The 27,331-nt window shown below is 40.0% G+C and overlaps 1 protein-coding gene across 1 annotated transcript in view; it reads right to left on the bottom strand.

Annotated features, from left to right (window-relative positions):
- LOC140491450 (uncharacterized) overlaps positions 1–27,331 on the bottom strand; it is a 110,928-nt gene that overhangs the window by 78,814 nt on the left and 4,783 nt on the right. Inside the window, exon 2 of the mRNA XM_072589627.1 lies at positions 17,306–17,395. Within this exon, the coding sequence (XP_072445728.1) occupies positions 17,306–17,390 (85 nt within the window). The 5' untranslated portion in view covers positions 17,391–17,395. The remainder of the gene's footprint in view (positions 1–17,305; positions 17,396–27,331) is intronic.

Genomic DNA, 27,331 nt, shown 5'->3' with positions numbered 1-27,331 from the left:
GCTTTGTAAGGGACCCTGCTTGTGTACTTGCCTACGCCGCTTGCTTATGAGTGCAGTAGGGTACCAAATGGTAAAACTATCAGTGGCCCCAAGGCAGTAAGATACGATTGCGTGGACTCCACCCTAACGTGATGTTGATGAGTGTGATGTGTGAACATAGGCTGTGTACAGGGCACACCAGAACAAGTGACGATACCACCACAAAGCTACAGGTAGATGGTGACTGAGGAAAGGCCTGGTTTTCCCCTAAGTATTTTTGATGTATAGCTATTCTGGCTCTGTACTTTTTTTGGTTAAAATGACAAAAAGGGAGAAAATGTAATGGAAAATTAATAAAAGTAACATTTACTGTGAAATCTGAAAAAGAATGCTTTGCTAAATTTAATACTTTTTCTGAACTTTGCAAACACTTTGCAGAATTCTTCAGTTGAGGAGACGGCTTGTCTTTGCTAAACTTTGTAAACATTCAACCTGGCCTTGCGAGCAGTCGAATTCAGCAAAGAAGCTAAGGAAAACATAAAGACAGTTATGTCCATTGCAAGGGTTTGAGAAAATAAGAACTCAAATGTTTCCCAGCACTTGTCCTTGAGCGTGTGATAAGAATGGTATAAAAAGACTATGTGAATTTTGTTCATGGCCCTTACACAAGGCGTTTTTACTAAGTGTATTGGTCCTGCATGCAGAGGGGTTAAAAATAAAGCTTTTTCTTTGCTCTTGCTAGCAGTTGAGTCGAGTCGATTTAATTTCCACGACAAGTCCAACAGGTTTAATTGGAAGTACTAGCTTTCAGAGTGTTGTTTTCATCAGGTATCTAGTGGAGCATGATCATAAGACATAAAATTTATAGCACAAGATTTCAGTGTCATGCAACTGAAACAATATATTGAACAAACCTTGATTGCTGTTAAGTCTTTCATCTTTTAGAATGGGTCTCAGGTTTCAGTTCATTAATATATAAATCCCAGAACTTCTTTTAAGTCACATTCTTGAGATAACTTGAGGTTTTATAATTAAAGTGACATCTCAGCTCAGACAATGCATTAAAGGTGTGAGGTTAGAGTCTGTACCCCAATCTTGAGTCAGACTGGTCCTATTTCCAAAATAGGAATTTATAAAATGTTATATGGATTGACTGTCTTCAGACTGTATGCTGAATGTATCTGCAAATACAATTCTGCAAATGCAAAATCACCCCATAAACTTATATGTGTGTGTGTGCATGAGAAAGAGTGTGAGAGTGTGTGTATGTATGCGCATTCGAGTGTGAGTGCACGTGAGAGAGTATTTGTTTACATGTGTGCGTGCTTGGTAGAATGTGTGAGTGATGGAATTTTCCTGTGAGAAGGTGGGTGCGAAGGTAGGGGGTGTATGTGTGTGTGTGAGAGAGCGTGTGTATGAGAGATGGTTTGTGTGAGTGTGTGAATATGTAACAGTGTCTGCGACAGTGTATAGTATAGTGGGGTTTAATTTTTTCCAAAATGCAGCACCTCTAATTTATCTAAATTAAACCCCATCTGCCACTCCTCAGCCCACTGGCCCATCTGATCAAGATCCCATTATACTCTGAGGAAACCTTCACTGTTGACCACTACACCTCCAAGTTTTGGTGTCATCTGCAAACTTACTAACTATACCTGCTATGTTCACATCCAAGTCATTAATATAAATGAGAAAAGCAGTAGACCCAGCATTGATCCTTGTGGCACACCACTGGTCATAGGTCTCCAGTCTGAAAAGCAACCTTCCACCACCACCCTTTGTCTTCTACCTTCAAGCCAGTTCTATATCCAAATGGCTCGTTCTCCCTGTATTCCATGAGATCGAACCTTGCTAACCAGTCTACCATGAGGAACCTTGTCAAACGCCGGACTAAAGTCCACATAGATCACGTCTACCACTCTGCCCTCATCAATCCTCTATTACTTCTTCAAAAAACTCAATCAAGTTTGTGAGACATGATTTCCCATGCACAAAGCCATGTTGACTATCCCTAATCAGTCCTTGCCTTTCCAAATACATGTAAATCCTGTCCCTCAGGATTCCCTCCAACAACATGCCCACCACCGATGGCAGGCTCACCGGTCTTTACTACCTTTCTTAAATAGTGGCACCACGTTAGCTAACCTCCAGTCTTCCGGCACCTTACCTGAGACTTTTGTTGATACAAATATCTCAGCAAGTGGCCAGCAATCATTTCCCGAGCTTCCCTGATCAGGTCCTGCAGATTTATCCACTTTTATGCATTTCAAGACATCCAGCACCTCCTCCTCTGTAATATTGACAGTTTTCAAGATGTCACCATCTCTTTCCCCACATTCTATATCTTCCATGTCCTACTCCACAGTAAACTCTGATGCAAAATATTTGTTTAGTATCTCCCCATCTCCTGCGGCTCCACACATAGACGGCCTTGCTGATCTTCGAGGGGCCCTATTCCATCCTTAGTTACCCTTTTGTCCTTATTATTTGTATAAAATCCCTTTGGATTCTCTGCAACCCTATTTGTCAAAGCTATTTCATGTCCTCTTTTTGCCCTCCTGATTTTCCTCTTAAGTACACTTCTACTGCCTTTATACTCTCTAAGGCTTCACTCAATCTCTCTGTCAATACCTGACATATTTTTCCTTCTTTTTCTTAAACAAAACCTCAATTCCATACATGTAACAGCCTTTCCTTTCACCCTAACAGGAATATACTGTCTCTGGACTCTCGTTATCACATTTTTGAAGGCTTCCATTTTAAAGGCTGGCCCTTTAGAAGCAAGCATTGGCCGCCAATCAGCTTCTGAAAGTTCTTGTCTAATACCGTCAAAACTAGCCTTTCTCCAATTTAGAACTTCAACTTTTAGATCCAGTCTATCAGGGATTTACAATATTAATGAACCAAAACCTGCAACCCATTCTAAAAGATGAAGGATGTAACAGCATTCTAAGTCACAGACCTAGAATGGTCAATATATCACCATTGACCTTAATGGAGGGATAGACTGAAATCTAATCTGGGTTGGACTGGTAGAAGATTCAAATCTTCTGGAAGTTGAGGATGGAACCAATTCTTCATGATGCTTCTGCGAAGGCATTAAGTGAGGTTTGAAGTTTCTGTTCCGAGAAAGCATAATACCATTGTCATTCACATACTGAAGTTCCACAAGCCACAAGCAAGGTCAGTGTCATTTTCTTCTTGGATTTCAACCAGTTGAGATTGAAAAATTTTCTGTCCATTCTGTTGACAATGTACACATTACCAGGAAGTTTGGTCTTGGCAAGATGAAGAATAGTGGGAATGAAGATGGAGAAAAGAGTGGAGACAATGACATATCCCTGCTTGACCTCAAAGAATTCTGTCATTACTGTCACTGAAGACTGTCACCAACATCTTATCATGGAGAAGACAGAGGATGTTGATGAATTTTATTGGATAGGCCTTTGTCAGGATCTGCCATAGCACTCCCTGATGGACTGAGTCAAAAGCTTTGGTCAGGTCAATGAAGGCTATTTTGAGTGATTGGCGTTATTCCTGACTTTTCTCTTGGAGTTGTGAAGCAGTGACAATCATGTTCATAGTTCCATAGTTTGGTTAGAAGCCACACTGACTTTGTGGGAGGATTTCCTCTGAGATTGGGTGAAGGTGCCTTGCGAGGATTTGAGTGATGATTTTTCAGGTAATGAACAGGAGGGATTTCCTTGGTAATTCCTGTGGTCCACTCTGTGCAGCATCCATGTGATCAGCAGGGATATTTTCTTTGTCCCAGATTTACAGCAACAATTGATAGTGATGATGGCTCTGCTCCTCCAAATTTGAAAATCTCCATTCGAATCCTGTCTGCTCCTGCAGCTCTCCATTCTTCAGGTGTTCAGTGGGAGCTTCAACCTTTGCCACACTAGGTTGGAGTACAAGATCTCCGTGATGGGGAGTTGGGGAATTTCCTCAAACATGACCTTGGCTATGATCGTATTGTAGTTTAGGGTTTCTTTGAAGTGTTCTCACCATCAGAGGCTGATGTTTTCTCTGCCTTTCAAAAGGGTGCTATCCTTATTATACACCAGTTTGAGGCCAAGTATGTTGCCTTAGTGGCACGACCACAGAGTACGCAATGCCACTGGGACATATTCACTTTAATTGCTTCTTCATTGTAGCCACAATGGAATAGTCCTTGTCTAATTGAAGACCTGGATGCCCAGGCTGATTTATACTGTTATTAACAAAGTATGACACAGGAAGCTTGTTATGAATGGAAGACTATGGAATTATTGGGAAAGTGGTAGAATGGATACAGAGTTCACAGAGTGACAGGAAGCAGAGGACAGCGGTTGATGGAAGTTTTTCAGATTGTGGAGGCGATTTGCACTAATTGTCCATGGCCTTTCCGTGGATTGCCACCTTGCTGTGGTGGAAAGGCTTGAATGTTCTGTTAATCCCAAGAGTGATGCTGTCAGGAGTTCTCAACTCCTAGCAGGGCCACCTATGAGGTTGAAGGGGAGCAGTGAGATGAAGTGCAATTCAAATCGAGACTTTAATGGCAATCCACGCAGAAGATACTCGTGTTATCAATGGCTGCGATGATGGTTGAAGGCTGAAGCAGTCAGGAGATCCCAGTTGTCAAGTTTTCCCCTGCACTGGAACTGGATCTACCTTCTGTCAAGGACGACCTGTCTGCTGATGTTCAAAGATCCCCACACGAGCCGTCTACCTAGAGGAAGTCAAACACCCCCACACAAGCCCTCTGGTGATTGGTGAGACAAAATGGCAACAAGATTGAGAGATCCCTGGCTTCAAATTGGCACACAGGCAGTGGAATTTTACTCTGCCATTTCAATCTTGGAATAGGAGCAGGAGAGCATTTGGTAACTTTCTTCACAACTGAACAGGATTCACTCTGCTAACCGCACCGGGGAAAGGGCTAGAAAATGTTCCTGAAACATAGTCTGTTCGGTCACCAACCTGGCTGCAAAACCAAATCCAGCAGATTCTTCGATCTACAGTCCAAAAAACCAAAGTGAAACACAGTCTCAGAACCTGCAATGTATGAACCCTCATTGACAATGAGCAAAACAAGTATCCAGAACAAAGAATTAGCCTTGTTACCCATGAACTCAGGCATTTCACTTTGCAGACGACTTGAAAAACAGGCAAATGGCACCTCAAGGAAGAAGGCAGTGGTTAGATTTTCTTCCAGAGAGGAAAACAAAAAGATCAACATAGGGTGCATGGAATTGGATTTGCTATCAAGAATGAACTCAAACTGACTCTCAGAATGCCCTGTTAGTCACAAACAGACAGGCAATGATTGTGAGTGCATATGCTCCAACCCTTGATGCAACAGATGAGTCCAAAGAAAGCTTCTTCTCTACCCTGGCCATCATACTTACCAAAAGGCCTAAGGAAGATAAAAATTATCCTCCTTCGAGACTTGAATGTCAGGATTGGAAAGGACACCCAACTCTGGAAAGGAACAAATGAAAAGAAAGGAATTGGGAATTTGCAACACTAATGGGATGCTCCCCAAGTATATGGAACACCAGCTGATCATCAAAGCAAGTTAAAGATTTTTTGGAGCCACCTAAAATCAAAGCTGCTCCAAAATCTACAGAAGTTTGGAAGATGACAATTAGCACATCTATTAAATCCATGGCCACCTCTTTAGTACCTTGGGAATTAGATTCTAAGGCCTGGAAGCTTTCAGATACACAAATTCCTCCAGCATCTTTATTTAAACTGATGCTAATTTCCTTCAATTCCTCCTTCCCATAGTTGCTTGGTTCCCCAGCATTTCTGGGAAATTGTTTGTGTTCTTCCATGAAGGAAGACTAGTTAACTGTCTCCTATTTGGGATGGAAAAGGCCTGATATTTGTCTTCAATAATATTCTTTCTTTTATATACTTGTAGAAGCTTTTACCTTCACCTTCATGTTCCTCATGTATTCATAGACTCTTATTTTTCCCCCTTTTTTGAATTCTTAGGTTTTTTTTCTCGCAATTGTATGTGACTTCTCACTGGATCTCATACTAAACTTAATTTTTTTTGTTAGCTATTTTCTAGATATGTTTTTACACCAGAAAACAAAACATGAACTAATTTCTTAAATATTAGCTATTCATAATTCACTATCATGCCTTTTAGGAACTTATGCAATCTAACAGAGCTGATTCACCTCTCATACTTCCATAGTTTCCTTTGTTTAAATTTAGGATCCTAGTTTCTGATTAGCATGAAAAGTGAAATTATCAATGAAGAACTCGATTATGTTATGGTCTCTCTTCTCTAAAGGACCAACACAAGATTATTAATTCACCACTTTTCATTGCTCAATACCAAATCCAGAACAGCCTGTTCTTGGACTGGTTTTTCAATGTACTGGTCTGAAAGAAAATCTTGTACACGTGCCAAGAATTAATCTGCACTATTGCTCATATGGTTTGCCCAGGCTATATGTAAATCTGGAGTTCTGAAGCAGGATCCTTGAAAGCGAAAAATTATAATCTGTTACAAAAGAACAAAGCCTTCATGTGATTTAGTGACCATAGTGTTGCCAATATATGAAAAGGAAACATCTTGATTGCGTCTATTTCAAGTACGTTGTATGGAGTGTCTGTTATCTTGTATGTATGTAATTTTAATCCTGAATGTTAGCACCAAATGTGTACGCAAATTATTTGTTCAGAATCAATACCTTATATGACCAACATAAAGCTATTTAGTCATCACAGTGTATGTCTGTTCAGTTCAAGTTTGCAAAATAATTTTTATTTGCACTTCAACATGGGAATTTTGTTGCTTATTTATTTACCTTGGTTCTTTCATGCATTCTTTTCGTTTCTTTACAAGATTTTGATCCATCCTGAAGAAGGGCTTATGCCCGAAACGTCGATTCTCCTGCTCCTCGGATACTGCGTGGCCTGCTGAGTTTTTCCAGCATGACATTTTTCAACTTTGATCCATCAAGTTAGATCATAATGAATATTCAGCTTCGCCAGTATTACCAAAGTGGGATGCTGGCAATTTGGCAGTGACTCGGGACTGTAAAATTTGAAGGTATTCGCAGCCTCTAATATAGCCATACTCAGAGTTTCCTTGTTACTTTGAATTTTATGTTCCCACTATAAAGATCAACATAAGAATGCCAATATTCAGCTTATGTATCTGTGAAAGAAGGACTGCTTGCAACTACTAAAAACCAGTTGTCTTACCTGCTGAGAATATATTTCTGTAATTGATTCTTTTAAAGCTTGTGCACTCAATCAAAACTTGGATTTCGCAAGTCCAGCGGATAACTAACTGTGATTTTCTACGAGCTTAAAAGAGGTGGCAATCCTAAATTAAATGGCGAAACTTCTGGACAGATTGTGTCCATAAATTGGTCATTTGTGCACATGCAGCTCTTTGGGCTGATCAGCTTTCCTGCATAGGGCCAATTTTATCCAAACTTAATTTGCGTTTTGGTTCAAGTCCAACACTGGGATACCCACATTCCATTCCAAATTCGCCCCCCTTACCAGATTTACCTTTCTATTACACCAGCAGGAAGTAGCAATGCTTACTGGACGAGAATATATCAAAGTCAGATTGTTCGGTCAGGACGCATAAGACAAAATTCGAACATATCATGTAGAACAATTCAAATTAAATTCATGAATATAGAATCAGAAACCTAGTCTCATTAACAACAAGTGAAGAACAGCTCTCCAACACAGTACTGACATTATTACAATTAGTCATCTTTTCCTTGAGGGCTTGCCTGTCTGGTTAGTGCTTTGAAACTATAAAGGTGAAAAAATAAATACTTTTTTATAATTTTCCAAAGGAGACTTCAAGCTAATTCATAGTCAGCAATCTGCTCTGGACACTTCACTCACAATTTGATAGCTGTAACAAAATCCACCAAAGCATAAGCAGCTGCATATTTGTCTTTTTTGGGATTATAAACTGAAATGGAAGTTTGATTGCTACATAGGTAAAATATTGGGAAAGTCTTGTAACTTGAAAATCAAGTATTACACATTTTTGCTTGCATCAGACAATGTTGTATTTGAAGCAATGGAGGGAGAATTTGAGACTGAGCAGCACTGAGAAATTAGTGCTAAAAAGGTTACAAGTGCCAGGACAAGACAGAAAACCTTCAGTCTGTGTACTGAAAGCTTACATCTCTCTCTTTCTCCATGTAGGAAAACAGACAGTAAAATCAATAAAGCTTGAAAGAAAGAATTCTAACAAGAAAGGACAAATGTCTGCCAGATCATTTATGAAGAATAAGCATTGCTTTAGAGCCAAGACATCAGTGCTAAAATTCAGTTCAGACAATTTAACCCATTCTTTGAATATGGAATTTTGATTTTGAGAATTATGTTTATCTTTATGTACTTTTTTTTCCATCTATAACACCATCAGACATAGGAGCTGAAATTAGGCTATTCAGCCCATCGGGTCTGCTCCACGATTCAATCATGGCTGATACATTTCTCAACCCTGTCCTCCTAATTCTCCCTGTAACCCTTGATCTGCTTGACAATCAAGAATCTATCTCAGTCTTAAATAGACTCAATGACCTGGCCTCTACAGCCTTCTGTGGCAATGAATTCCATAGATTCACTACTCGTGGCTGAAGAAGTTTCTCTTCAATTAGATCCCCCCTCATCCTTCGAAACTCCACTGATTATAAACCCAGAGGCCTCAAACATTCTCATATGTTAAGCTGTGCATTTCTGGGACCATTCTTGTGAACCTCCTCTGAACATGCTCCAGGGCCAGTATATCTTTCCTGCGATATGGGGCCCAAAACTCCAAACATGGTCAGACCAGAGCCTTACAGTGCCTCAGAAATACATCCCTGCTTTTACCTTCAAGTCCTCTCAAAATAAATGCCAATGTTGCATTTGCTTTCCCAACTATTTCATCCACCTGCAAGTTTACCTTGAGAGAACCCTGAACTAGAACTCCCAAGTCTCTTTGCACTTCAGACATGTGAATTTTCTCACCATTTAGGAAATAGTCCATGTTTCTATTTGCCTTACCGAAGTGCATGACCTCACACTTTCACTCGTTGTACTCCATCTGCCAATTCTTTGCCCACTCTTCTAACCTGTTCAAATCGTTCTGCAGCCTCCCCGCCTCCTCAAAACTACCTATCCCACTACCTACCTTTTTATCATCTGTAAACTTACCAAAATGCCCTCAGTTCCTTTATCTAGATCATCAACATATTAAATGAAAAGTTGTGGTCCTAACACTTACTATTGTGGAACTCCACTGCCATCTTGACAGAGACCCTTTTATCCCCACTCTCTGTTTTCTGCCAGCCATTCTTCTGTCCATGCTAGCACCTTTCCTCTAATACCTTGGACCCTTATCTTACCAGCAGCCTCCTGTGTGGCACCTTGTCAAAGATCTTCTTGTCGTCCAGGTAGATAACATCAATTGGCTCTCCTTGGTCTAACCTGCTCATTACTTCCTCAGAATTCTCATGACCTCACCTTGATGAAACCATGCTGATTTTGCCCTATTTTACTATACATTTCCAAGTATTCAGAAATCTCATTCTTCACAACGGACTCCAAAATCTGAGCCACAACAGAGGTTAGACTAATCAGTTTGTAATTTTCTATCTTTTGTCTTTCTCCCTTTTTAAACAGGGGTGTCACATTAGTGATTTTCCTGTGGGACCCTCCCTGACTTGAGTGATTCCTGAAAGATCATCACTAATGCCTCCTTTATCTCTTCAGCAATCTCCCTTAGAACACTGTGGTGTAGTCCATTTGGTCCAGGTGATTTACCCACCTTCAGATCAATTTAGAAGTAATTCCGGTGTGTGACTTAATCAACACTATGGTTCTGTATATTTATTTTTAAACTCATAACTGAATGAATGTACCCTTCTTAATGGAGAAACAGAGATTTAAAAAATTGATAAAACATTCATTTGTTTATGATTCTTGTACCACCCTTCTCCAGGTAACTGTAATCAGGTTTAATGTACACTAAGCAATTTGATAAGGAATCAATATTTAAAAATCTCAGCTCTTATTAATGTAGCAAATCCTTAATTGTTAAACTTCAATTATACCTAATTTATCATAAATGTATGGTTCTACAGCAGCTTAAATTATACTATAAATTAGTGTATTAATGCATTTCACATTCACTGTGTAAGTAAATTTTGAGATTATCCTTGACCTTGTCACCCAAGTTTAATTTGTTTCAGTACTCACATGTAAAAATAGCCAAGTTAGAAGGTAAACAGTTACTGAAAATGGTCACAGTTACCACTGCTTTGATAATGCAAACCAAATCTGCTCTCCATAATTACTTCATAACTTTGCACAAATTACAGAAATAGCACAGGGCAGATTAGACATTTTTCATGCCACAGTCCAAAGATTTTATTTTAGTATGTACATGACAATTTTAAATAAAATGTGGCAAAAATATTAAGTCAGAAAGATGAATTGTCTCCTTTAAGTCACTAAACAATGCACAATTATCATTTCATGTGTTGCTTTAATAAGTTCCTGTTCCAACTGTTTTACTGGATTTAAAAAATAAGTACATTTCATAAAATCTATAATTGACTTAGATTATATTTCAATGGTAATAAAATTCTATTCATTTTAGTGTATTGAATATTTAGATAAACTTTAAATGAATAAATTTAAATGTGTTTATTTGATAAGCGAAATATATTTTGGCACTGCACTTTTTAAAATCAACCTGTTCAGACAATGTTGTGACACACCTCTGGAATAGGTAGGATTTGTAGGCTTTCCAGGTGAGAGATAGGGATACTACCACTGCAGCACCAAAGTGGTATTGGTTTATATTTTCTAATCAACCTGTTCACAGATGTCACTGTAAACCCCTGGAGCAGGTGAGTCTTGAACCCAGCCCTTCTTTATCAAAGACTGGGACACTACTACTGAACCACAAGATACTTCAAAGTCTAGGTCTGAAATTTTTAAATCAACCTGTTCAGATATTATTACACACATATGGAGCAGTAGGACTTGAAACCAAGCTTCATGGTCAAGATGTAGGGACATTACCACTGTGCCAAGAGAGTCATTCCAAGTCTAGTTATCAATACAAATAAACCTTTATAATTTCCATAAAGGTAGAGCTTTTATGCAATTTTCTTTGTTTTTTTTACCAGTTTCTTCATATTATTTTTTCTTAATGACCAAATGAAGAACACTAATTCTCATTTTTAACCAGAAAATGAAATTGGCACCTCCTAGAAAGCTTAACTGTATGTAACTGGAAAGTTTTTAAAAGAGCATATTTTGGTATCTATTAGCTTCTAATACTGCTGTTTCGAGCTATAGGACTAAATCGTGCAATCAATCTCTTACATCCTTGCTTGATCACAGGAGGATAAGAAGTGATTTAAACTTCCACAGTAGCTATAAAGCCTGAAGACGCATTTAAATCCATGCATGGTTAAGCAGGATAAGGGTTTGCACAATGTAGCAGTATTTACCATGTTGCCAAGATATCTGGAGTTGCTTATTTCTTATTTCTTAAAGTGAGTGGAAGAATGCATTTCTTGAAGATTGTTATTTCCCTTGTGATCTTCAACTTTTTTGGATTGAAGGACCCTCTTTCAAATAGGTCAGTAAGGACAGAATACCCCCTCCATTCCCAGTTCATATAATAGTATATGATATTAAAAATATAAAAGGGCTGCATGCAAAAAAGTGTTTTAATGTTTGATCCATATTTGATGCTTGCCTTACTCTACCCAACCTCTGATCAGCATATTCACATTATTCTTCAGATTCCCCTGAAATGACTACAAACCCCTAGGGATCCACAGACCCCAGTTGGACAGCTGTAGCCCTAAAATATCTTTTCAAGCTAGCTTGGTAACAATTTACACGATAAGTTCAGAAATTATTGTGAACAAAATCCAATGTATGCAAACAGAGAATAAAAAGAGAAAATCTTTAAGCTGAAGTAAGGCTTTCAGCACCATTAACTCTCCCAATGATGTATGGCAAAGTGACCACAGGTCAGAATCTTGAAGTCAAATGGACATTTTCAACTTGCAGTTCCAAACTATGACATTTAAAAGAGGGAACGTGCAGTAAATAGGTGGAGTTGTAAACGAAATGGTTTTCTGGAAAGAGATACCCACAGAATGTCACACTCAAAGATGCAACAAACAACAATGGGGGAAGGAATGAGTCAAAATGGACAGGATTGTAAACTCCCGAGTACAAATATAGTAAAAAAAAACTCATTTGGCCCAAACTGCTGATACATTTGGTATTTCTTCCTTTGAAAAATAAAGAAGGACATTGTTAAAAAAGCCAGTTTCAACTCTGTTAGACTGTGCTAGTGCAACTGAGGTTCTCATATCCGCCAGTGGGTTAAGGCACCCATGCGTACTAGCCTGGGTTTCAGTCTTACTATGCTGTGAAGGTCACAGTTGAAAAACTGTCCAACATCTTGCAGATAAAGGAACTCTCTCAGAGTATTAGAATTCAGCCACTGGCAAGCCAGAGAAAGAAAACAAAACTCACAAAGGGCTCTCTCACCCTGAAAACTGGAATTCAATTGAGGAGAAAAGGAATCAGAACATCAAAATCTCAAGCAACCTGCAAAACTACGAAAGTGACTTTGTGACTATTAATACCAAAGATACCGGAAACTTCCACTGCAACGGTCACAATGTTCAGCCATTCACAATTTATGAACAATTCAGAGACGTTTTTTTAAAAAGCTTTTATTTCTCTGGACTCCTGTCTTATTTCAAAAGCATGCATATGCGTGTTACGTTACTAATTTTTCCTCACATTTGGTAATTAATGAGCACACTCTTCGTTAACGCAGGGAAGCATGGTTAAATCATTTACTTCAAGTTCATTTGGGTCTGAGAGAAAAGTATCTGAAAGGAAAGGAATCCATTTTAAAATTAACATTGTTGTGACCAGTTGAGTAGGTGGGTGAATAAAGAGGGGGAGTCAGTTCAACCTTCCTTACGCAGAAGCTGAACAGGTTGGGATATACTGTCTGGAACCATAAAATGGGGGAACATTGATTGGGGTGTGTCACAATAGCCTCATAATATTTTACGTTATAACGTTTGAACAATTAATAGAGCTGTCTTGCCCATGTTGGTTTCAGTTCTTTCATAAATAAATCCCAGAACATTTTTAAAGTTACATTCTCAAGCTAACTTTAACAATTGGTGCAATATCAGCCCAAATCATGCACTGAATTTATAAAGTTAAAGTCTGTCTGTGTCCCAATGTTCAGACTAATTCTAGTTCTTAAAAAAGGGATTTACAGAATCTTACATGGATTCATGTAGTTTTTGAGCAAAATAAAATGTGTTTCTGCAAGTACAAATTCACCCCACAAACTTATCTGTTTGTCTGAATGTGTGTGTGTGTATGTGTGTGTGTGAGAGAGAGAGAGAGAGAAGAACTGAGACCAACATAATTTGGATATACCAGAGTTGGACTGGGGTGTACAAAGTTAAAAATCATACAACACCAGATTATAGTCCAACAGGTTTAATTGGAAGCACTAGCTTTCGGATCAGTGCTCTGAAAGCTAGTGCTTCCAATTAAACCTATTGGATTACAACCTGGTGTTGTGATTTTTTAACCTTGAAACCAACATAGTCATTCTAAAAGATGAGAGACTTGACAAACAATCCAGGTGTTTTACAATATATCATCTCAGTTGCATCACACTGTAAACTTTTGCTATAAATTTTGTGTCTTATGATCTTATACTCCGCAACCACCTGGTGAAGGAGCAGCGCTCCGAAAGCTCGTGCTTCCAAATAAACCTGTTGGACTATAACCTGACATATGATTTTTAACTTTGTACACCTCAGTCCAACACTGCTACCTACAAATCATTAAAAGTCACAGAAACTGAAAGATCTGCCGATGCTGTAAATCAGAAACAAAAATAAAAATTGCTGGAAAAGCTCAGCAAGTCTGGCAGCATTGTGGAGAGAAATCAAAGTTAATATTTCAGGTTGAGTCACCCTTCCTCAGGGTTCTGCTGCCAGATACTGAGCTTTTCCAACAATTTCAATTTTTATTGAAAATCACAGAACATAGGAACACAAGAACATGTGTAAACTATTTAGACCTTTGAATTTGTGCTGCTATTTGATTCTATCATGACAAATCCGTACACTGTTGTATGACTGAACATTAATTGTTAAATATCTCTACCAAATATAGATATAAAATTAATAATTGACAAAGTATTAACTTCCATTTGTAGAAGAAAATTCTAAACTCATATTATTCAATTACACATAAAGCATTTCTGAGCTTCAATGCAGAAAAACCTTGCTCTAAACTATAGCACTGAAGCCGTGGACCCCCCAAACAACAGAAATAGCTTCACCCAATCTATTCTCTTAGTTCCACCGAATACGTTGAAGACCTTGGTAAAATCATCTAATTTTCTAAATTCCAGAAAACACAAACCTGCTTTCTGTAATGTCTCTTCATAAATTAACTCTCAAAATCCAGGCATAAATCTAGTAAATCTAAGCTGTCCGAGATCAACATATTGTTCCTAAGCTGAAACTGAACATAGTAATCCCAGTGCAGTCTAACCAGGGATCTGCAATCTTGTAGAGTGACTTCTAACCTTTTGTATTCTCATGTGACTCCTGATCCACAGCAATGTGAATAACTTCAAAATGGCCTGACAAGCCACTCAGCTCAACAGCAATTTGCAATAGACAGTAATTGCTGGTCTTGCTGTTGAATCCCATATTCCATGATGGAATAAAGCGATCCTCTAGCTATAAAGGCAATCATACTATTATCTCATCCATAACATTCCAACAATCTATATACCTGGACCTCGAAATCTCTTTGCACTTCCGCTGATTCTCACTTTTCCTTTGGTCCAAAAGTGGATGATCCCACACTCACCCTATTGAAATCCATTTGGAGTTTTTCTCATTCATTTAATCAATAAGTTTCTTTGTGTTTTTGTACCTCCATTTACACTACATAAGATGCCACTTATTTTGATATCATTAGCAAACTTGGACATTTGGTTCCACGCCTTCAATCATTGAAATCTTTTCTAAATGCAGTGAACAGCTGAATCCTCGATGTAGGACCTGGTCGGACACCACTAGTCACAGTCAATTATGGTGCCATTATGTTAAACAGAACTTGCACATAAACTTCCTTGGTCTTTTGTGCAGGTTTGACCATTTTCAAGTTGGTGTATGAGAAACTCTTGGCCAGACCATACTAAATTTCTAAATGGTGCATGGAATGTTACACATATTTCTCTTTATAAAAAGCATTTCCTTCCACATGCATTTCAGATTGACAATTAAACGTTTTCATCCTGTTGTGGGGGTCTTTTAATTTTTAGTTTAAATTTGACACATCCATAACAATGTATTACTGCTATTATTGTCACCATTCTTCTTTTAGTCATACATGTTGATGTGAAAATTCAGACTAACCGTTCTTGTGAAGCTTCATTTTGGTCTATATGAACAGAGGAAAAAAAATTTCTAGCTGGATCATACAAGTTCCTAAAGAAGGAAGACTCCAGAAATTTAAACCAGAAATTTACAACAAAGTTTTAGTCAACCAGTTGATTTACAGTCAGACAGGCTGAGTTTTAAGAAAGACAATTGCATATCACTGCATGTGCAAGATTAGGGAACATAAGATATAGGAGTAGGAGGAGGCCATCTGGACCTTCAAGCCGGCTCCAACATTCAGTAAAATCATGGATGATCTTTTTCTGGACTCACTTACCTGCCCTTTCGCTTTAACCCTTAATTCCTTTACTGTTCAAAAAATTATCTTTGCTTTAAAAACATTCAATGAGGAAGCCTCAACTACTTCACTGGGCATGCAATTCCATAGATTCACAACCCTCTGGGTGAAGAATTCAGTCCCAAATTCACTCCTCAATTCAGTCCCAAATCTGCTCCCCCTAATTTTGAGGCTATGCCCTCTTGTCCTTGTTTAACCTGCCAGTGGAAACATCCTCTCTTCTTCTATCTTTTCTATTCCCTTCCTAATTTTATATGTTTCTTTAAGATCACCCCTCATTCTTCTAAATTCCAATGAATATAATCCCAACCTACTCAGTCGCTCCTCGGTAGCCAACACCCTCAACTCTGGAGTCAAACTAGTGAACATCCGCAGCATCCCCTCTTGTGCCAATATATCCTTTCTTAAATAAGGAGACCAAAACTGCAGGCAGTCCTCCAAGTGTGGCCTCAGCAGTACTCTGTACAGCTGCAACATTACGTCCCTGCTTTTAAAGTCAATCCCGTTAGCAATGAAGGACAAAATGCCATTGCCTTCTTAATTACCTGTTGTACTGGCAGACCAACATTCTGTAGTTCATATACAAGGATACTGAGATCCCTCTGCACAGCAGCAAGCTGAAATTTTTTACCATTCAAATCATAGTCCTTTTTACTGTTACTCCTGCCAAAATGGATGACTTCACATTTATTAATATTGTACTCCACCAGCCAGACCTTTGCCCATTCACTCAAACTATTTATGTCCTTTTGCAAAGTTTCACAGTCCTCTGCACTTTGTTCTACCATGCTTCTTAGTGTGATCTGCAAACTTTGACACACGACACGTGGTCTCCAACTCCAAATCATCTACATAAATTGGGAATAATTGCAGTCCCAACACTAATCCCTGAGGCACATCACTAGTCACTGATCACCAACCAAAAGAGCACTGATTTATCACCACTCTTTGCTTCCTGTTAGTCATCCAGTCCTCTATCCATGCTAATACATGCATCTTTTCTTCTGCAGCAGCCTTTTGTGCGGCACCTTGTCGAATGCCTTTTGGAAATTTAGATACACCACACTTATTGGGTCTCCGTTGTCCACCATGCTTGTAATGTCTTCATAGAATTCCAGTAGACTAGTTAAGCATGACCTGCCTTTCATGAACCCATGCTATGTCTGCCCAACAGGAAAATTTCTATCTGGATGTCTTGTTTGTTCTTCCTTGATAATAGATTTAAGCATTTTCACCACTACAAAAGTTAAGCTAAGGGGTCTATAATTTCCATCCTTTATCTACCTTCTTTTTATTAATATACCTGCTTCAACCACTTCCAGTAGCAGTGCAAACAGTGGCGTCACATTTGCTGTTTTCCAATCTGCTGGAATTGCTCCAGAGTCCAGTGAAATTTGGAAAATTACAAGTGCGTTTGCTATTTCTCCCACCATCTCTTTTAGTATTTTGGAATGCAGAAGACTTGTCTACTTTTAACACCATTAGCTTGCCAACACTACCTCTTTCATGATTATTTTCAGGTCCTCACCTACCTTCAGCTCCTTGTCAATCACTGGCATGTTATTCGTGTCCCCTACTGTGAAGACCAACGCAGTATAATATATTTTCTTCATAATACCTTCAAACCAAAAAGATAATACGTAAGAAAATGATTCAGAGCAGAACCATGAGTAAGTTGATAATGTTCAAGTAGCTTGAAGATATACTGAAACTTGGGATTAACACAAACATATTCTAATTCCTTATTTCTTTCCTCAATTTGTTAGACTTCCTTGATGAAGTGACCAGGAAGGTTGACAAGGGCAGGGTGGTAGACCTTCAGTCAAGATTACAATGGTGCTGGAAAAGCACAGCAGGTCAGGCAGCATCCGAGGAGCAAGAAAATTGATGTTGTGGGCAAAAGCCCTTCATCAGGAACGAGGACCTCTTCCAGCACCACTCTAATCTTGACTCTAATCTCCAGGATCTGCAGTACGTCCCCCTACATGGATTTCAGTCAGGCCTTTGATAAGGTAGGCTGCTCTGAGGGGTTAGATCGCATGGAATCCAAAGGGAGCTGGAAAATTGGATACACAATTGACTGGATGGTAGGAAGCAGAGGGTAATCATGGAAGGATGCTTGTCGGACTGTGACTAGTGGAATGTCTCAGAAGTCGGTGCCGGGCCCATTGCTGTTTGTTATCTATATCAATAACTTGGATGAGAATGCACAAGGCACGATTAGTAAATTTGCAGATGACACTAAAATAGGTAGTATTGTGGACAGCGAGGAAGGTTATCAGAATTGTAGCAGGACCTTGGTCAGCTGGGGAAGTGGGCCAAGAAATGGCAAATGGAGTTTAATATAGGTAAGTGTGAGGTCTTGCATTTTGTAAAGTCATACCAAGGCAGGAGTTTCATGGTGACCGGTAGGGCCTTCAGAGTGTAGTGGAACTGAGGGACACTGGAGTTCAAGTGCATGGTTCTCTGATAGTGGCATCACAGGTAGACTGAGCAGTGAAGAAGGCTTTTGACACACTGGCCTTCATCAGTCTGGGAATTGATATAGAGGTTTGAAAATTATATTACAGTTGTACAGGACATTGGTGAAGCTACACTTGGGAGTACTGCATTCAGTTTTGGTCACCTTGCTACAAGAAGGATGTTATTGAACTGGAAAAAGTGCAGAAGAAATATACAAGGATGTTTCGAGGACTCAACGGTCTGTGTAATAGCAAGAGGTTGGACAAGCTAGGACTTTTTTTCTTTAGAGCGTAGGGGAGACTGAGGGGGCGTCTTATTAAAGTTTCTAATATTGTGGGAGCATGGATGGGATGAATGCACTCAGTCTTTTTCCCAAAGTTGGCAAATCAAGGACTAGAAGGCGTCAGTTTAAAGTTAGAGGGCAAAGAGCAAAAGAGAACCCAAGGAGCAACTTTTTTTACACACAGAGTGGTATGCATATGGAAGTGGTTGGAGCAGGTACATTAACAACATTTAAAAGGTATTTGGAAAAATACATGGATAGGAAAAGATTAGAAGGGTTCAGGCCAAGTGAAAGGAAATGGGGTTCGTGTGGAGGGACATTTTGGTTGGCATGAACCAGTTGGGCCAAAGGGTCTGTCTCTGTGCTGCAGGACTCTATAATCAATAACAAACAAGCATACACTGAATCCTAAAACCATACAACACAACTTTAGGTTGAATATTCTGCCCATTGGCAATGAATATCAAAACAATTTATCCACGGATTGGTAAAAGGTAGTTTGAAAAATTATGTTAACATATTTCCTTGTTGCATTTTTCCAGTGGAAGAGTGGATTGACACTGCAGTTAGATCTTCAAAATCATAGTGTACTTTTCACTGTATCACTTTTATCTCCCTTGACAGATATAGTTTCACATGCTTTGAAAATGTATGCACTGAGGTTTGATGAGGTAAACCAATAAATTTGCACAGCACAAGATCTCTCAAATGCATAAAAGATAAGGTAATGTTCTTTTAATGGTTTACAAGCTCTTTGGTGACTGAAACAGGTGGAAAATTTCCAACATAACTGTAGGATCTACTGTATGCATTTGAAATGACAGATATTGCTTTGGTTTGACATCTTATCTGAAATCAAAATAATGAAATATGCAACAGACAAGACAAATCCCAGAAACTCTGGTTGAACTGTACTACGACAGGCTTGACATCCTGATCTGTCTTGGCACCCAAACTGGCTCAATTATATCAAAACCCGACTTCTCCCAAGACTACAAGTGGCCAGGATTGAAGAAGATAGCCTCCGATTCCCAGGAACCATTGCTCACATTTTGTTTCATTGTCAAATAAATCTGACAGATATGACTGAATTTAAATTGAAGCTTATAGAGTATAGAGAGACTGAGATCGAGCAAACATGGAGAAAATGTTTCCAGGAGAGAATTGGACATTAGCATACAGCCTCAGAGTGAAGGCATGACTCTTTAGAAGTGAGATGAGAAATTTATTCAGCCAGGGAGTAGGGAATCTGTGGAACTCATTGCCACAGAAAGCTGTAGAGGCCGAGTCAATGACTGTATTTTAAGAAAGTGATAGATAAGTTCTTGATTAGTAATAAGATCAAAGGTTATGGTGAGATGGCAGGAAAATGGGGTTGAGAAACCTTTCAGCCATGATCAAATGGCGGAGCAGACTCAGTAGGCTGAATGGCCTAATTCTGCTCCGATATCTTATCGCAAAATTAAAACACAAGAGGATCTATTTCAGAAGTGGTCATTGATTTGCATGATGAGTTTACTTGGGGTCGCTATTCAACTGCACACTGATGGACCACGTAATGGAAGCTTTTGTATTTCCTGAAGAGCCCAAACAGTCATTGGGCCATAATCAATTACCTAATCCATAGATGCTTTCAGACATGCTGAGTTGCTCTAAGGGTTCCTGTTTTAAACATGAACATAATAAGGAAGCAAATGAAAGCATTTCATCTTTTGAACAGCATCTTCGAGAACCAAAATTAGTTTTCAGTTCAACCATTCCCAAGTGGCAGCAATAAACGAGGTAGCTCGCTGATGGCCACTTGGGTTGCAGATCGTCCTGTTTTGGGTCATTAGACATGATTTGTAGCTAGCTTCACCTTGTCTGACCTCATGTCTGGCTGTTTCTACCCATTTTCTGACATATCTTTCATTTAAAGGGGAGGGGAAAATATATGGATAACATAGATATGTTATCATACTATGAAGCAGAACTTCATCCATACCTATTTCAGCCACCAAACTGCTGTTGGATACGCCTTCACCATATCACTTACATGGGACAGGCTTCTGGCTACAATTAAGTTATGAATGACAGAGGAGGCTTCCTCTTAATTTATCTCAACTAATAAAGACTAAATAGCAACATCTGACAGCTTCACCAGTGTTTATTCATGTGTATGCAAGGGAGATAGAATCATCCCGTGCAAAAAGTGATCTTCCAGAGATGTGCTAAAACATTGATTTTTATACACTTTTTTTATTTGGGAATTGAATTATTTTAATGCACCAATCACCTCAAATACACCTGATTCTCTTGATCTGAACATGGCCAAATTCCATCTTTGATGCTTGAACATTAATTTAACGAGAGGGTACATATACACAGGAAAGGCTTGGGGGTGGGGAAGAGAAAGGGTAGGGTGAAGGAGGTAAACCCTACTGTTATGTTTTATTGATGACAAAAAGCTGCCGATGCTGAAAATCTGAAACAAAAACAGAAATGCTGGAAAAACTCAGAAGATCTGCTAGCATCTGTGAAAACAAACCAGAGTTAACATTTCAAGCCCAATGACTCTTAATCTGCCAGACCTGCTAAGCTCCTCCACCAATTTCCAGCTGTCTTCAATGTTATTTTGATGGTACACCTAATCTTTCTTTACTGGAACACATCTGTTATTGCCCCAGTACAATGGCTTAATGTGTAGGATGGCACATCTGACCTTCTTAGCATTGGAAAGGGGCCATTTGCTCTGGAATTCGCATTGTTCAAGGGAGTGGGGGGGGGGGGGGGGGGGGCTGCTGTTGTTGTTTCATTATCCTGTGAGATTCTTTCAGGCTTCTGGGATATGATCATTTGTTTTAATCCTTGCTCCTCTGTTTGTGCCCTGTTGTTCTATGAATATGTCTGACTCCATGCAACCTTACTGTCCTGGGTTAATTTATCTATTCTTTTCCGAAGCTACATTACTTGCTCCAAATATTATCCCACCAAAAATGTATTAAACTTTTATTTTAACTGATTTTTCTCCCTGCAAGTGAAGCATTGGTCTACTCAATTTTTTGACATGAAAGAGCTGAACAACATTCACTGCTTTATATTGAAGTGTAAGACTTCTACCCAAAGTGTTTGGCCATTTATTTCACTTTGGGAAGGAGCTCTCCCATGAAGGAAAAGAACTCCACTTCAGAAGTTCCCAAAATATTCATGTTTCACGATTGGTTACAGTTCCAATACACCAATGCACATGAAATCATAAAAGTAAACTATGGACGTCTCTGAATCTCAGTATTTGAATCTGCAAATAATGTCTGTGCTTTTTCTTATCATCAGGTATGCCAGTTCCAATGCTAAGGCTTTGCAGCTGAGGAAGTTAGCTCTCAAGCAAGCAGGTTCCTTTTCTTCTACTGGATCAACAAGAGATAACTACTGGCATTTTGAGCTGGCCAAACACTTCGGGTAGAAGCCTTACACTTCAATATAAAGCAGTGAATATCATTCAGCTCCTTCATATCAAAAAATTGAGTAGACCAATGCTTCACTCACAGGGAGAAAAATCAGTTAAAATAAAAGTTTAATACATTTTTGGTGGGATAATATTTGGAGCAAGTAATGTAGCTTTGGAAAAGAATAAATGAATTAACCCAGGACAGTAAGGTTGCATGGAGTCAGACATACTAGTAGAACAGGGGCTGAGGAAGGAAATGCAGGTCCTTAGACTCCTCCATCGCCAGACCATAGCAACACGACGGTTGGAGGAAGAGCGCCTCATTTTCTGCCTAGGAACCCTCCAACCACAAGGGATGAACTCGGATTTCTCCAGTTTCCTCATTTCCCCTCCCCCCACCTTGTCTCAGTCAAATCTCTCGAATACAGCACCGCCTTCCTAACCTGCAATCTTCTTCCTGACCTCTCCGCCCCCACCCCCACTCCGGCCTATCACCCTCACCTTGACCTCCTTCCACCTATCGCATTTCCAACGCCCCTCCCCCAAGTCCCTCCTCCCTTCCTTTTATCTTAGCCTGCTGGACACACTTTCCCCATTCCTGAAGAAGGGCTCATGCCCGAAATGTTGATTCTCCTGCTCCTTGGATGCTGCCTGACCTGCTGCGCTTTTCCAGCAACACATTTTCAGCTCATACTAGTCGAACAACAGGGCACAAACAGAGGAGCAAGGATTGAAACAAATGATCATATCCCAAAAGCCTGAAAGAATCTCACAGGGCAACCCCCCCACCACTTGAATAAGCTTTATCTTGAGCGTCCTCCTCAAAACTGACCACCTAAATTCTTCAAAAATGAACTTGAGCTGATGCTTGTAAAAGGCGGAATTACACTGTGTGCACTGACATACTGGCTTCTGCTGGATCGCTAAGCTTCAGCTGCTTCATGGCAATTCCCGAATAAACACAAGATGAATATTTATGAAAGCACAAAAACAAAAGACCAGCTGGTTTATTAAGCCTATCCAAAATTGTCATGATGCTACTTAAGCACATCAACCTAACCACTCTCTCAATCTCCAAGGAAAAACACAAGAAATAAACAAAGTTAAACTAGCAAATCCTTTCTGACTCCAGGAGACAATCATACAAGTCCCAGGAGACCACAAGGTCACATTTCCCCCATAACTATCCATATTCTCCACAAAGCTAAAATGGTCAAATATAAGAAGTTTCCTGTTCTTTGCTTAATCTAGATTCACTTAAACTTATCAACAAGTGTGAAAACAATATTATAAGAAACAAATCAGAATCAGACCATTTGGTCCCTCTAATCCTCTCTGCGACTCAATATGTTTATGGCTGATTTGCTTCTGGTCTCAACTCAACATTCACACTTGCCCTGCTTTGTTAGTCAAGGAGCCTAGTATTCTCTATTTGCCCTGCCTATCATACCATTTTTAAGAGGTCAGATTTTAATCTAGTAGCATATGGGTATTATTGTTTTTAAGAGTCTGGAAAAGAAAATTAAGATTAGTGAGAGTCATCTCTAGAACATCAACAGCTAAGAGCAGGGACCCTGGAATATTAATGCAAGGTTGTTAGTACTGTGCAGGGTTTTTGATCAGGAATATAAACATTGTGGACCATTAGCTTGTTGTTGCTTTAGAATAATCAAGGATTGAGTTCAGTTTAGGAAGGCTCAAAAACTTCCCATTTCTGCCCCCCCCCCCCCCTCCCAGTCATCTACCAATCATATTCCCAGTTACCTTCCCTCCACCCCCAGCTTACCCCCTTCCCATTTATCTCTCAGCCTCCTTGGGCCAGCCTTTCATTCCTATTGAAGAGCTTATGATCGAAATGTCAACTCTCCTGCTTCTTGGATGCTGCCTTACCGGCTGTGCTTTTCCAGCACCATACTCTTTGATTCTGCTAAAGTACCCTGGTCCCTGAACTGTTCTATATTCCATCTAGGAGAAAATTTCTACTGTGCTTGTGACTTTAATTTCCCCGCCCACTCACCAATGGCCTCCTCCAACGCCAAACTCTAGCCACACGATGCCTGGAGGAAGAATGCTTCATCTTTCACCTTGGGACCCTCCAACCACATGGGATCAATGTGGATTTCACCAATTTCCTTATTTCCCTTCCACCTACTTATCCCAGATCCAACCTTCCAACTCGGCACCACCCTCTTGAACATTCCTACCTGTCCATCTTCCTTCCCACGAATTCCCCTCCACCCTTTTCTCTGGCCTATCACTTTCACCCCCACCTTCATCTCTCCATCATATTCCCAGCTACCTTCCCTCCAGCCTATCCCCCTTCCATTTTTGTCTCAGCCCCTTCAGCTACCCCCTCATTCCTGATGAAGAGCTTATGCTCAAAACATTGACTCTCATACTGCTTGGATACTGCCTGACCTGCTGTGTTTTTCCAGGACCACACTCTTCAACTCTGATCTCCAGCATCTGCAGTCCTCACTTTCTCCTGCTTTAGCAGAATACCAATTTGCGTAATTTCCAAACTAGGAATGTTTGTTTATAAATCTGCAGTGGACTGAAATGGGAGAATATCTAATCTTTGTCTTCTGAGTATTCGTGGAAGACAACTTCACAGTTTGCAGGATAGAACTAATATGAATCAGCTCAGTTGAACTTAGATTTGAGTTAAAAATCACACACCAGGCTATAGTTCAACAGGTTTGTTTGGAAGCACAAACTTTTGAAATGCTGCTTCTTCATCAGGTGGTTGTGGAGCAGGACCAAAAGACACAATTTATAGCAAAACATTAGGGTCACGCAGCTGCAATATATTAAACAAGCAAATATATTTCAGCCACATGACACTGTAACCTCATGCTATAAATTCAGGTGCTCCACAACCACCTGATGAAGAAGCAGCACTTCAAAAGCTTGTGCTTCCAAACAAACCTGTTGAACTATAACCTGCTACTGTGCAATTTTTAACTTGGTCCACCCCAGTCCAACACTGGCTCCTCCAAATTAAAGATTTAAGATAGAATAGTGCTTTCTCTGGATGTGAAATTGTAAATTGATGGCAAATAAAAGATTTTACTTTATGTGTGAAGCTTTTTCAAACTATGTTCTATACTTAGATAGCTTGGTTTGTTTTATTTTATTCTTCTTTTTATGTAATCAACAATTTCATTGTAAGAGAAAATCTGCAACCTTGTGTACTCATTTGTTTTATTTAACATGGTGGTCACTTACTGAAACAAGTAGCTAAATTTCATTTAGGGATCTGACTTGTCCAGTATTAACATCAACTGGGATCATAACAATCGTGTGAAATTTACAATCATTTCCTCAAAGATATTTAGAAAATTAAATTGAAGGACTCTATTCTTGTGCAGGTCTGTTTGTTTCCAGCATTTACCTCTATTTCCTTCTTGAATGAATATAGTTATGAAAAATAATAAATTTGGTTTTTTATTTCAAAAATAAACTTTATTCATTCAAAATATCTATATATACACATCACCATGAAAATAGTTTGGTTCTGTACAGTGGCATATTAAGAAACAAACAAACATTGGAGTTTAACTCTATCCAGTAAACAAACTGAAGCCATTTCTTATGTGTACAAGACTTTACTTACAAACATGAAGCACCAGAAGGACCCTCATTTCAGTATAAAGACCTCAGATAGTGGTCTTTCCCCACTGCGACTTGATGGCAGCTGCCCTAAGCTTTACTGCCTGCCTTAGCACACAGTCCTGGACCTTGAAATGTGCCAGTCTGCAACACTTGGTCAGGGTCAACACCTTGTTCTGGAAGATCAACAGGGTTCAGAAGACCAAAGAGCATCTGTCACTGTGTTGATGGTCCTTTAGGCTCAGACAATGTTTGTCACTGTGTGTATCCTGGGAAACAGACTGAGAAGCACAGAGTCCTGTATCACAGAGCTGTTCAGGGTGAACCTCAACAAAAAACACTGCATCATCTTCCAGACTTCCTTTGCAAAGGCACATTCCAGAAGATGTGTGGCAGGCTCAAGACCTCCACAGCCACTTTGAGGGAAGCGTACAGTGGCACAGGCAGACTGAGCGCACATGAAGGATCTCACAGGTAATGACTTGGTGCGATGTCTTGGTGCTTGTTGGAAAGTTCTGGTGATAAGGCATTCTGCCAATGACTTTGACAGTCTGCTCAGGGAACCATGTAACAAGATCCACCCTCTCCTTTTCTCTCCGGATCTCTTTTTTTAATTTCAAAATATACTTTATTCATAGAAATAAATCTTTGGTACTTGTACAATTGGTCATGTCGTTCATATATATACATTGCATGTCTTAACATTACAAGAGAACAGATTGAATTAATCGAATTTACAGTTACCGTATTTACAGTTCTGTTTATTAACCATCCAGTCTCTTAGTATTTAGCTGAAGCTTCAACGGAACCCAACTGTAACGGGCCCCCTGTTATACGATAGCAAAGGAACCTTCTTTAACCCCCAGTTTGTGGGGTTACAATCGTCCATTTGACTGTCCTTTCTCTGGGGTAGCTGTCTGCATTCCCACAGTGAGCACGAACTGCTGGACCCTTGCTGGGCTGAGGTAGCTGTCCAGCTCCTCACTGGGATCATTTACCCACTCTGGTGTCATTGAGCCAAGGCAAGGATCCACACCATCCAGTTCTTTGTCTGACAGTGGGACTGTCAGAGGATCACAGCTCTCAGTTACGTGTAGCTGTGGGTATCCCTGGGTTCTCACTGGGTGGAGGGTGGACTTTGGGGGGCCCATTGTTTCCTGGATGGGAGGAAATGCCCTTCCTCTTCATCTACGGCGCTCTGTCTCTTCTTCTGGTAATGACCCTCCTTGCACCCATCTTCATCATCCGAACAGCTGGCCGTACCTCCCTCCTGCAGCTGTCTTTTCCCCCTTTGCTGGGAGGCTTTGGGGGCCTGGCAGGATTTTCTTTTCCTGTTTTTAACAGGTATCCATTCCTCTGCCTTCTCGATTACCTCCTCCTCCATTGCTTCCATCTGCCCAGCTAGAGCTAGGATCAGCTGCTGTGTCTCTCCGCTGGCTGCCGCCTCCTCCGCTCCAGCCTGTCCTTCTTTGTGGGTGCCACCAGACTCCGTTTCCCGGCTGATCTTTGGGGGTCCACGACTCACATTGTCACCTCCGACCATCTGTGATTAAGTGCCCCCCCCCCCCCCCCGTCGGGCAGGTCTTGTACATGTGGCCCGCCTCTCCGCACAGGTTGCAGATCTTTGTTTCCTGACAGTCCTTGGTCAGATGACACTTCCTGTTTGCAGTTCCTGCTGATGGTCACCTTGCAATCTGCCACCATGTGTCCCGACTTCTCACAGGTTCGGCACACTTTTGGCTGCCCTGCATATGTCAGGTAGCCTCTGC

The sequence above is a fragment of the Chiloscyllium punctatum genome, chromosome 19 (genome assembly GCF_047496795.1).
Source record: "Chiloscyllium punctatum isolate Juve2018m chromosome 19, sChiPun1.3, whole genome shotgun sequence".
In the NCBI taxonomy this organism is placed as follows: domain Eukaryota; kingdom Metazoa; phylum Chordata; class Chondrichthyes; order Orectolobiformes; family Hemiscylliidae; genus Chiloscyllium; species Chiloscyllium punctatum.
The sequence above is the reverse complement of the archived record's forward strand: the minus strand, read 5'-3'. Positions and strand labels throughout refer to the sequence as shown.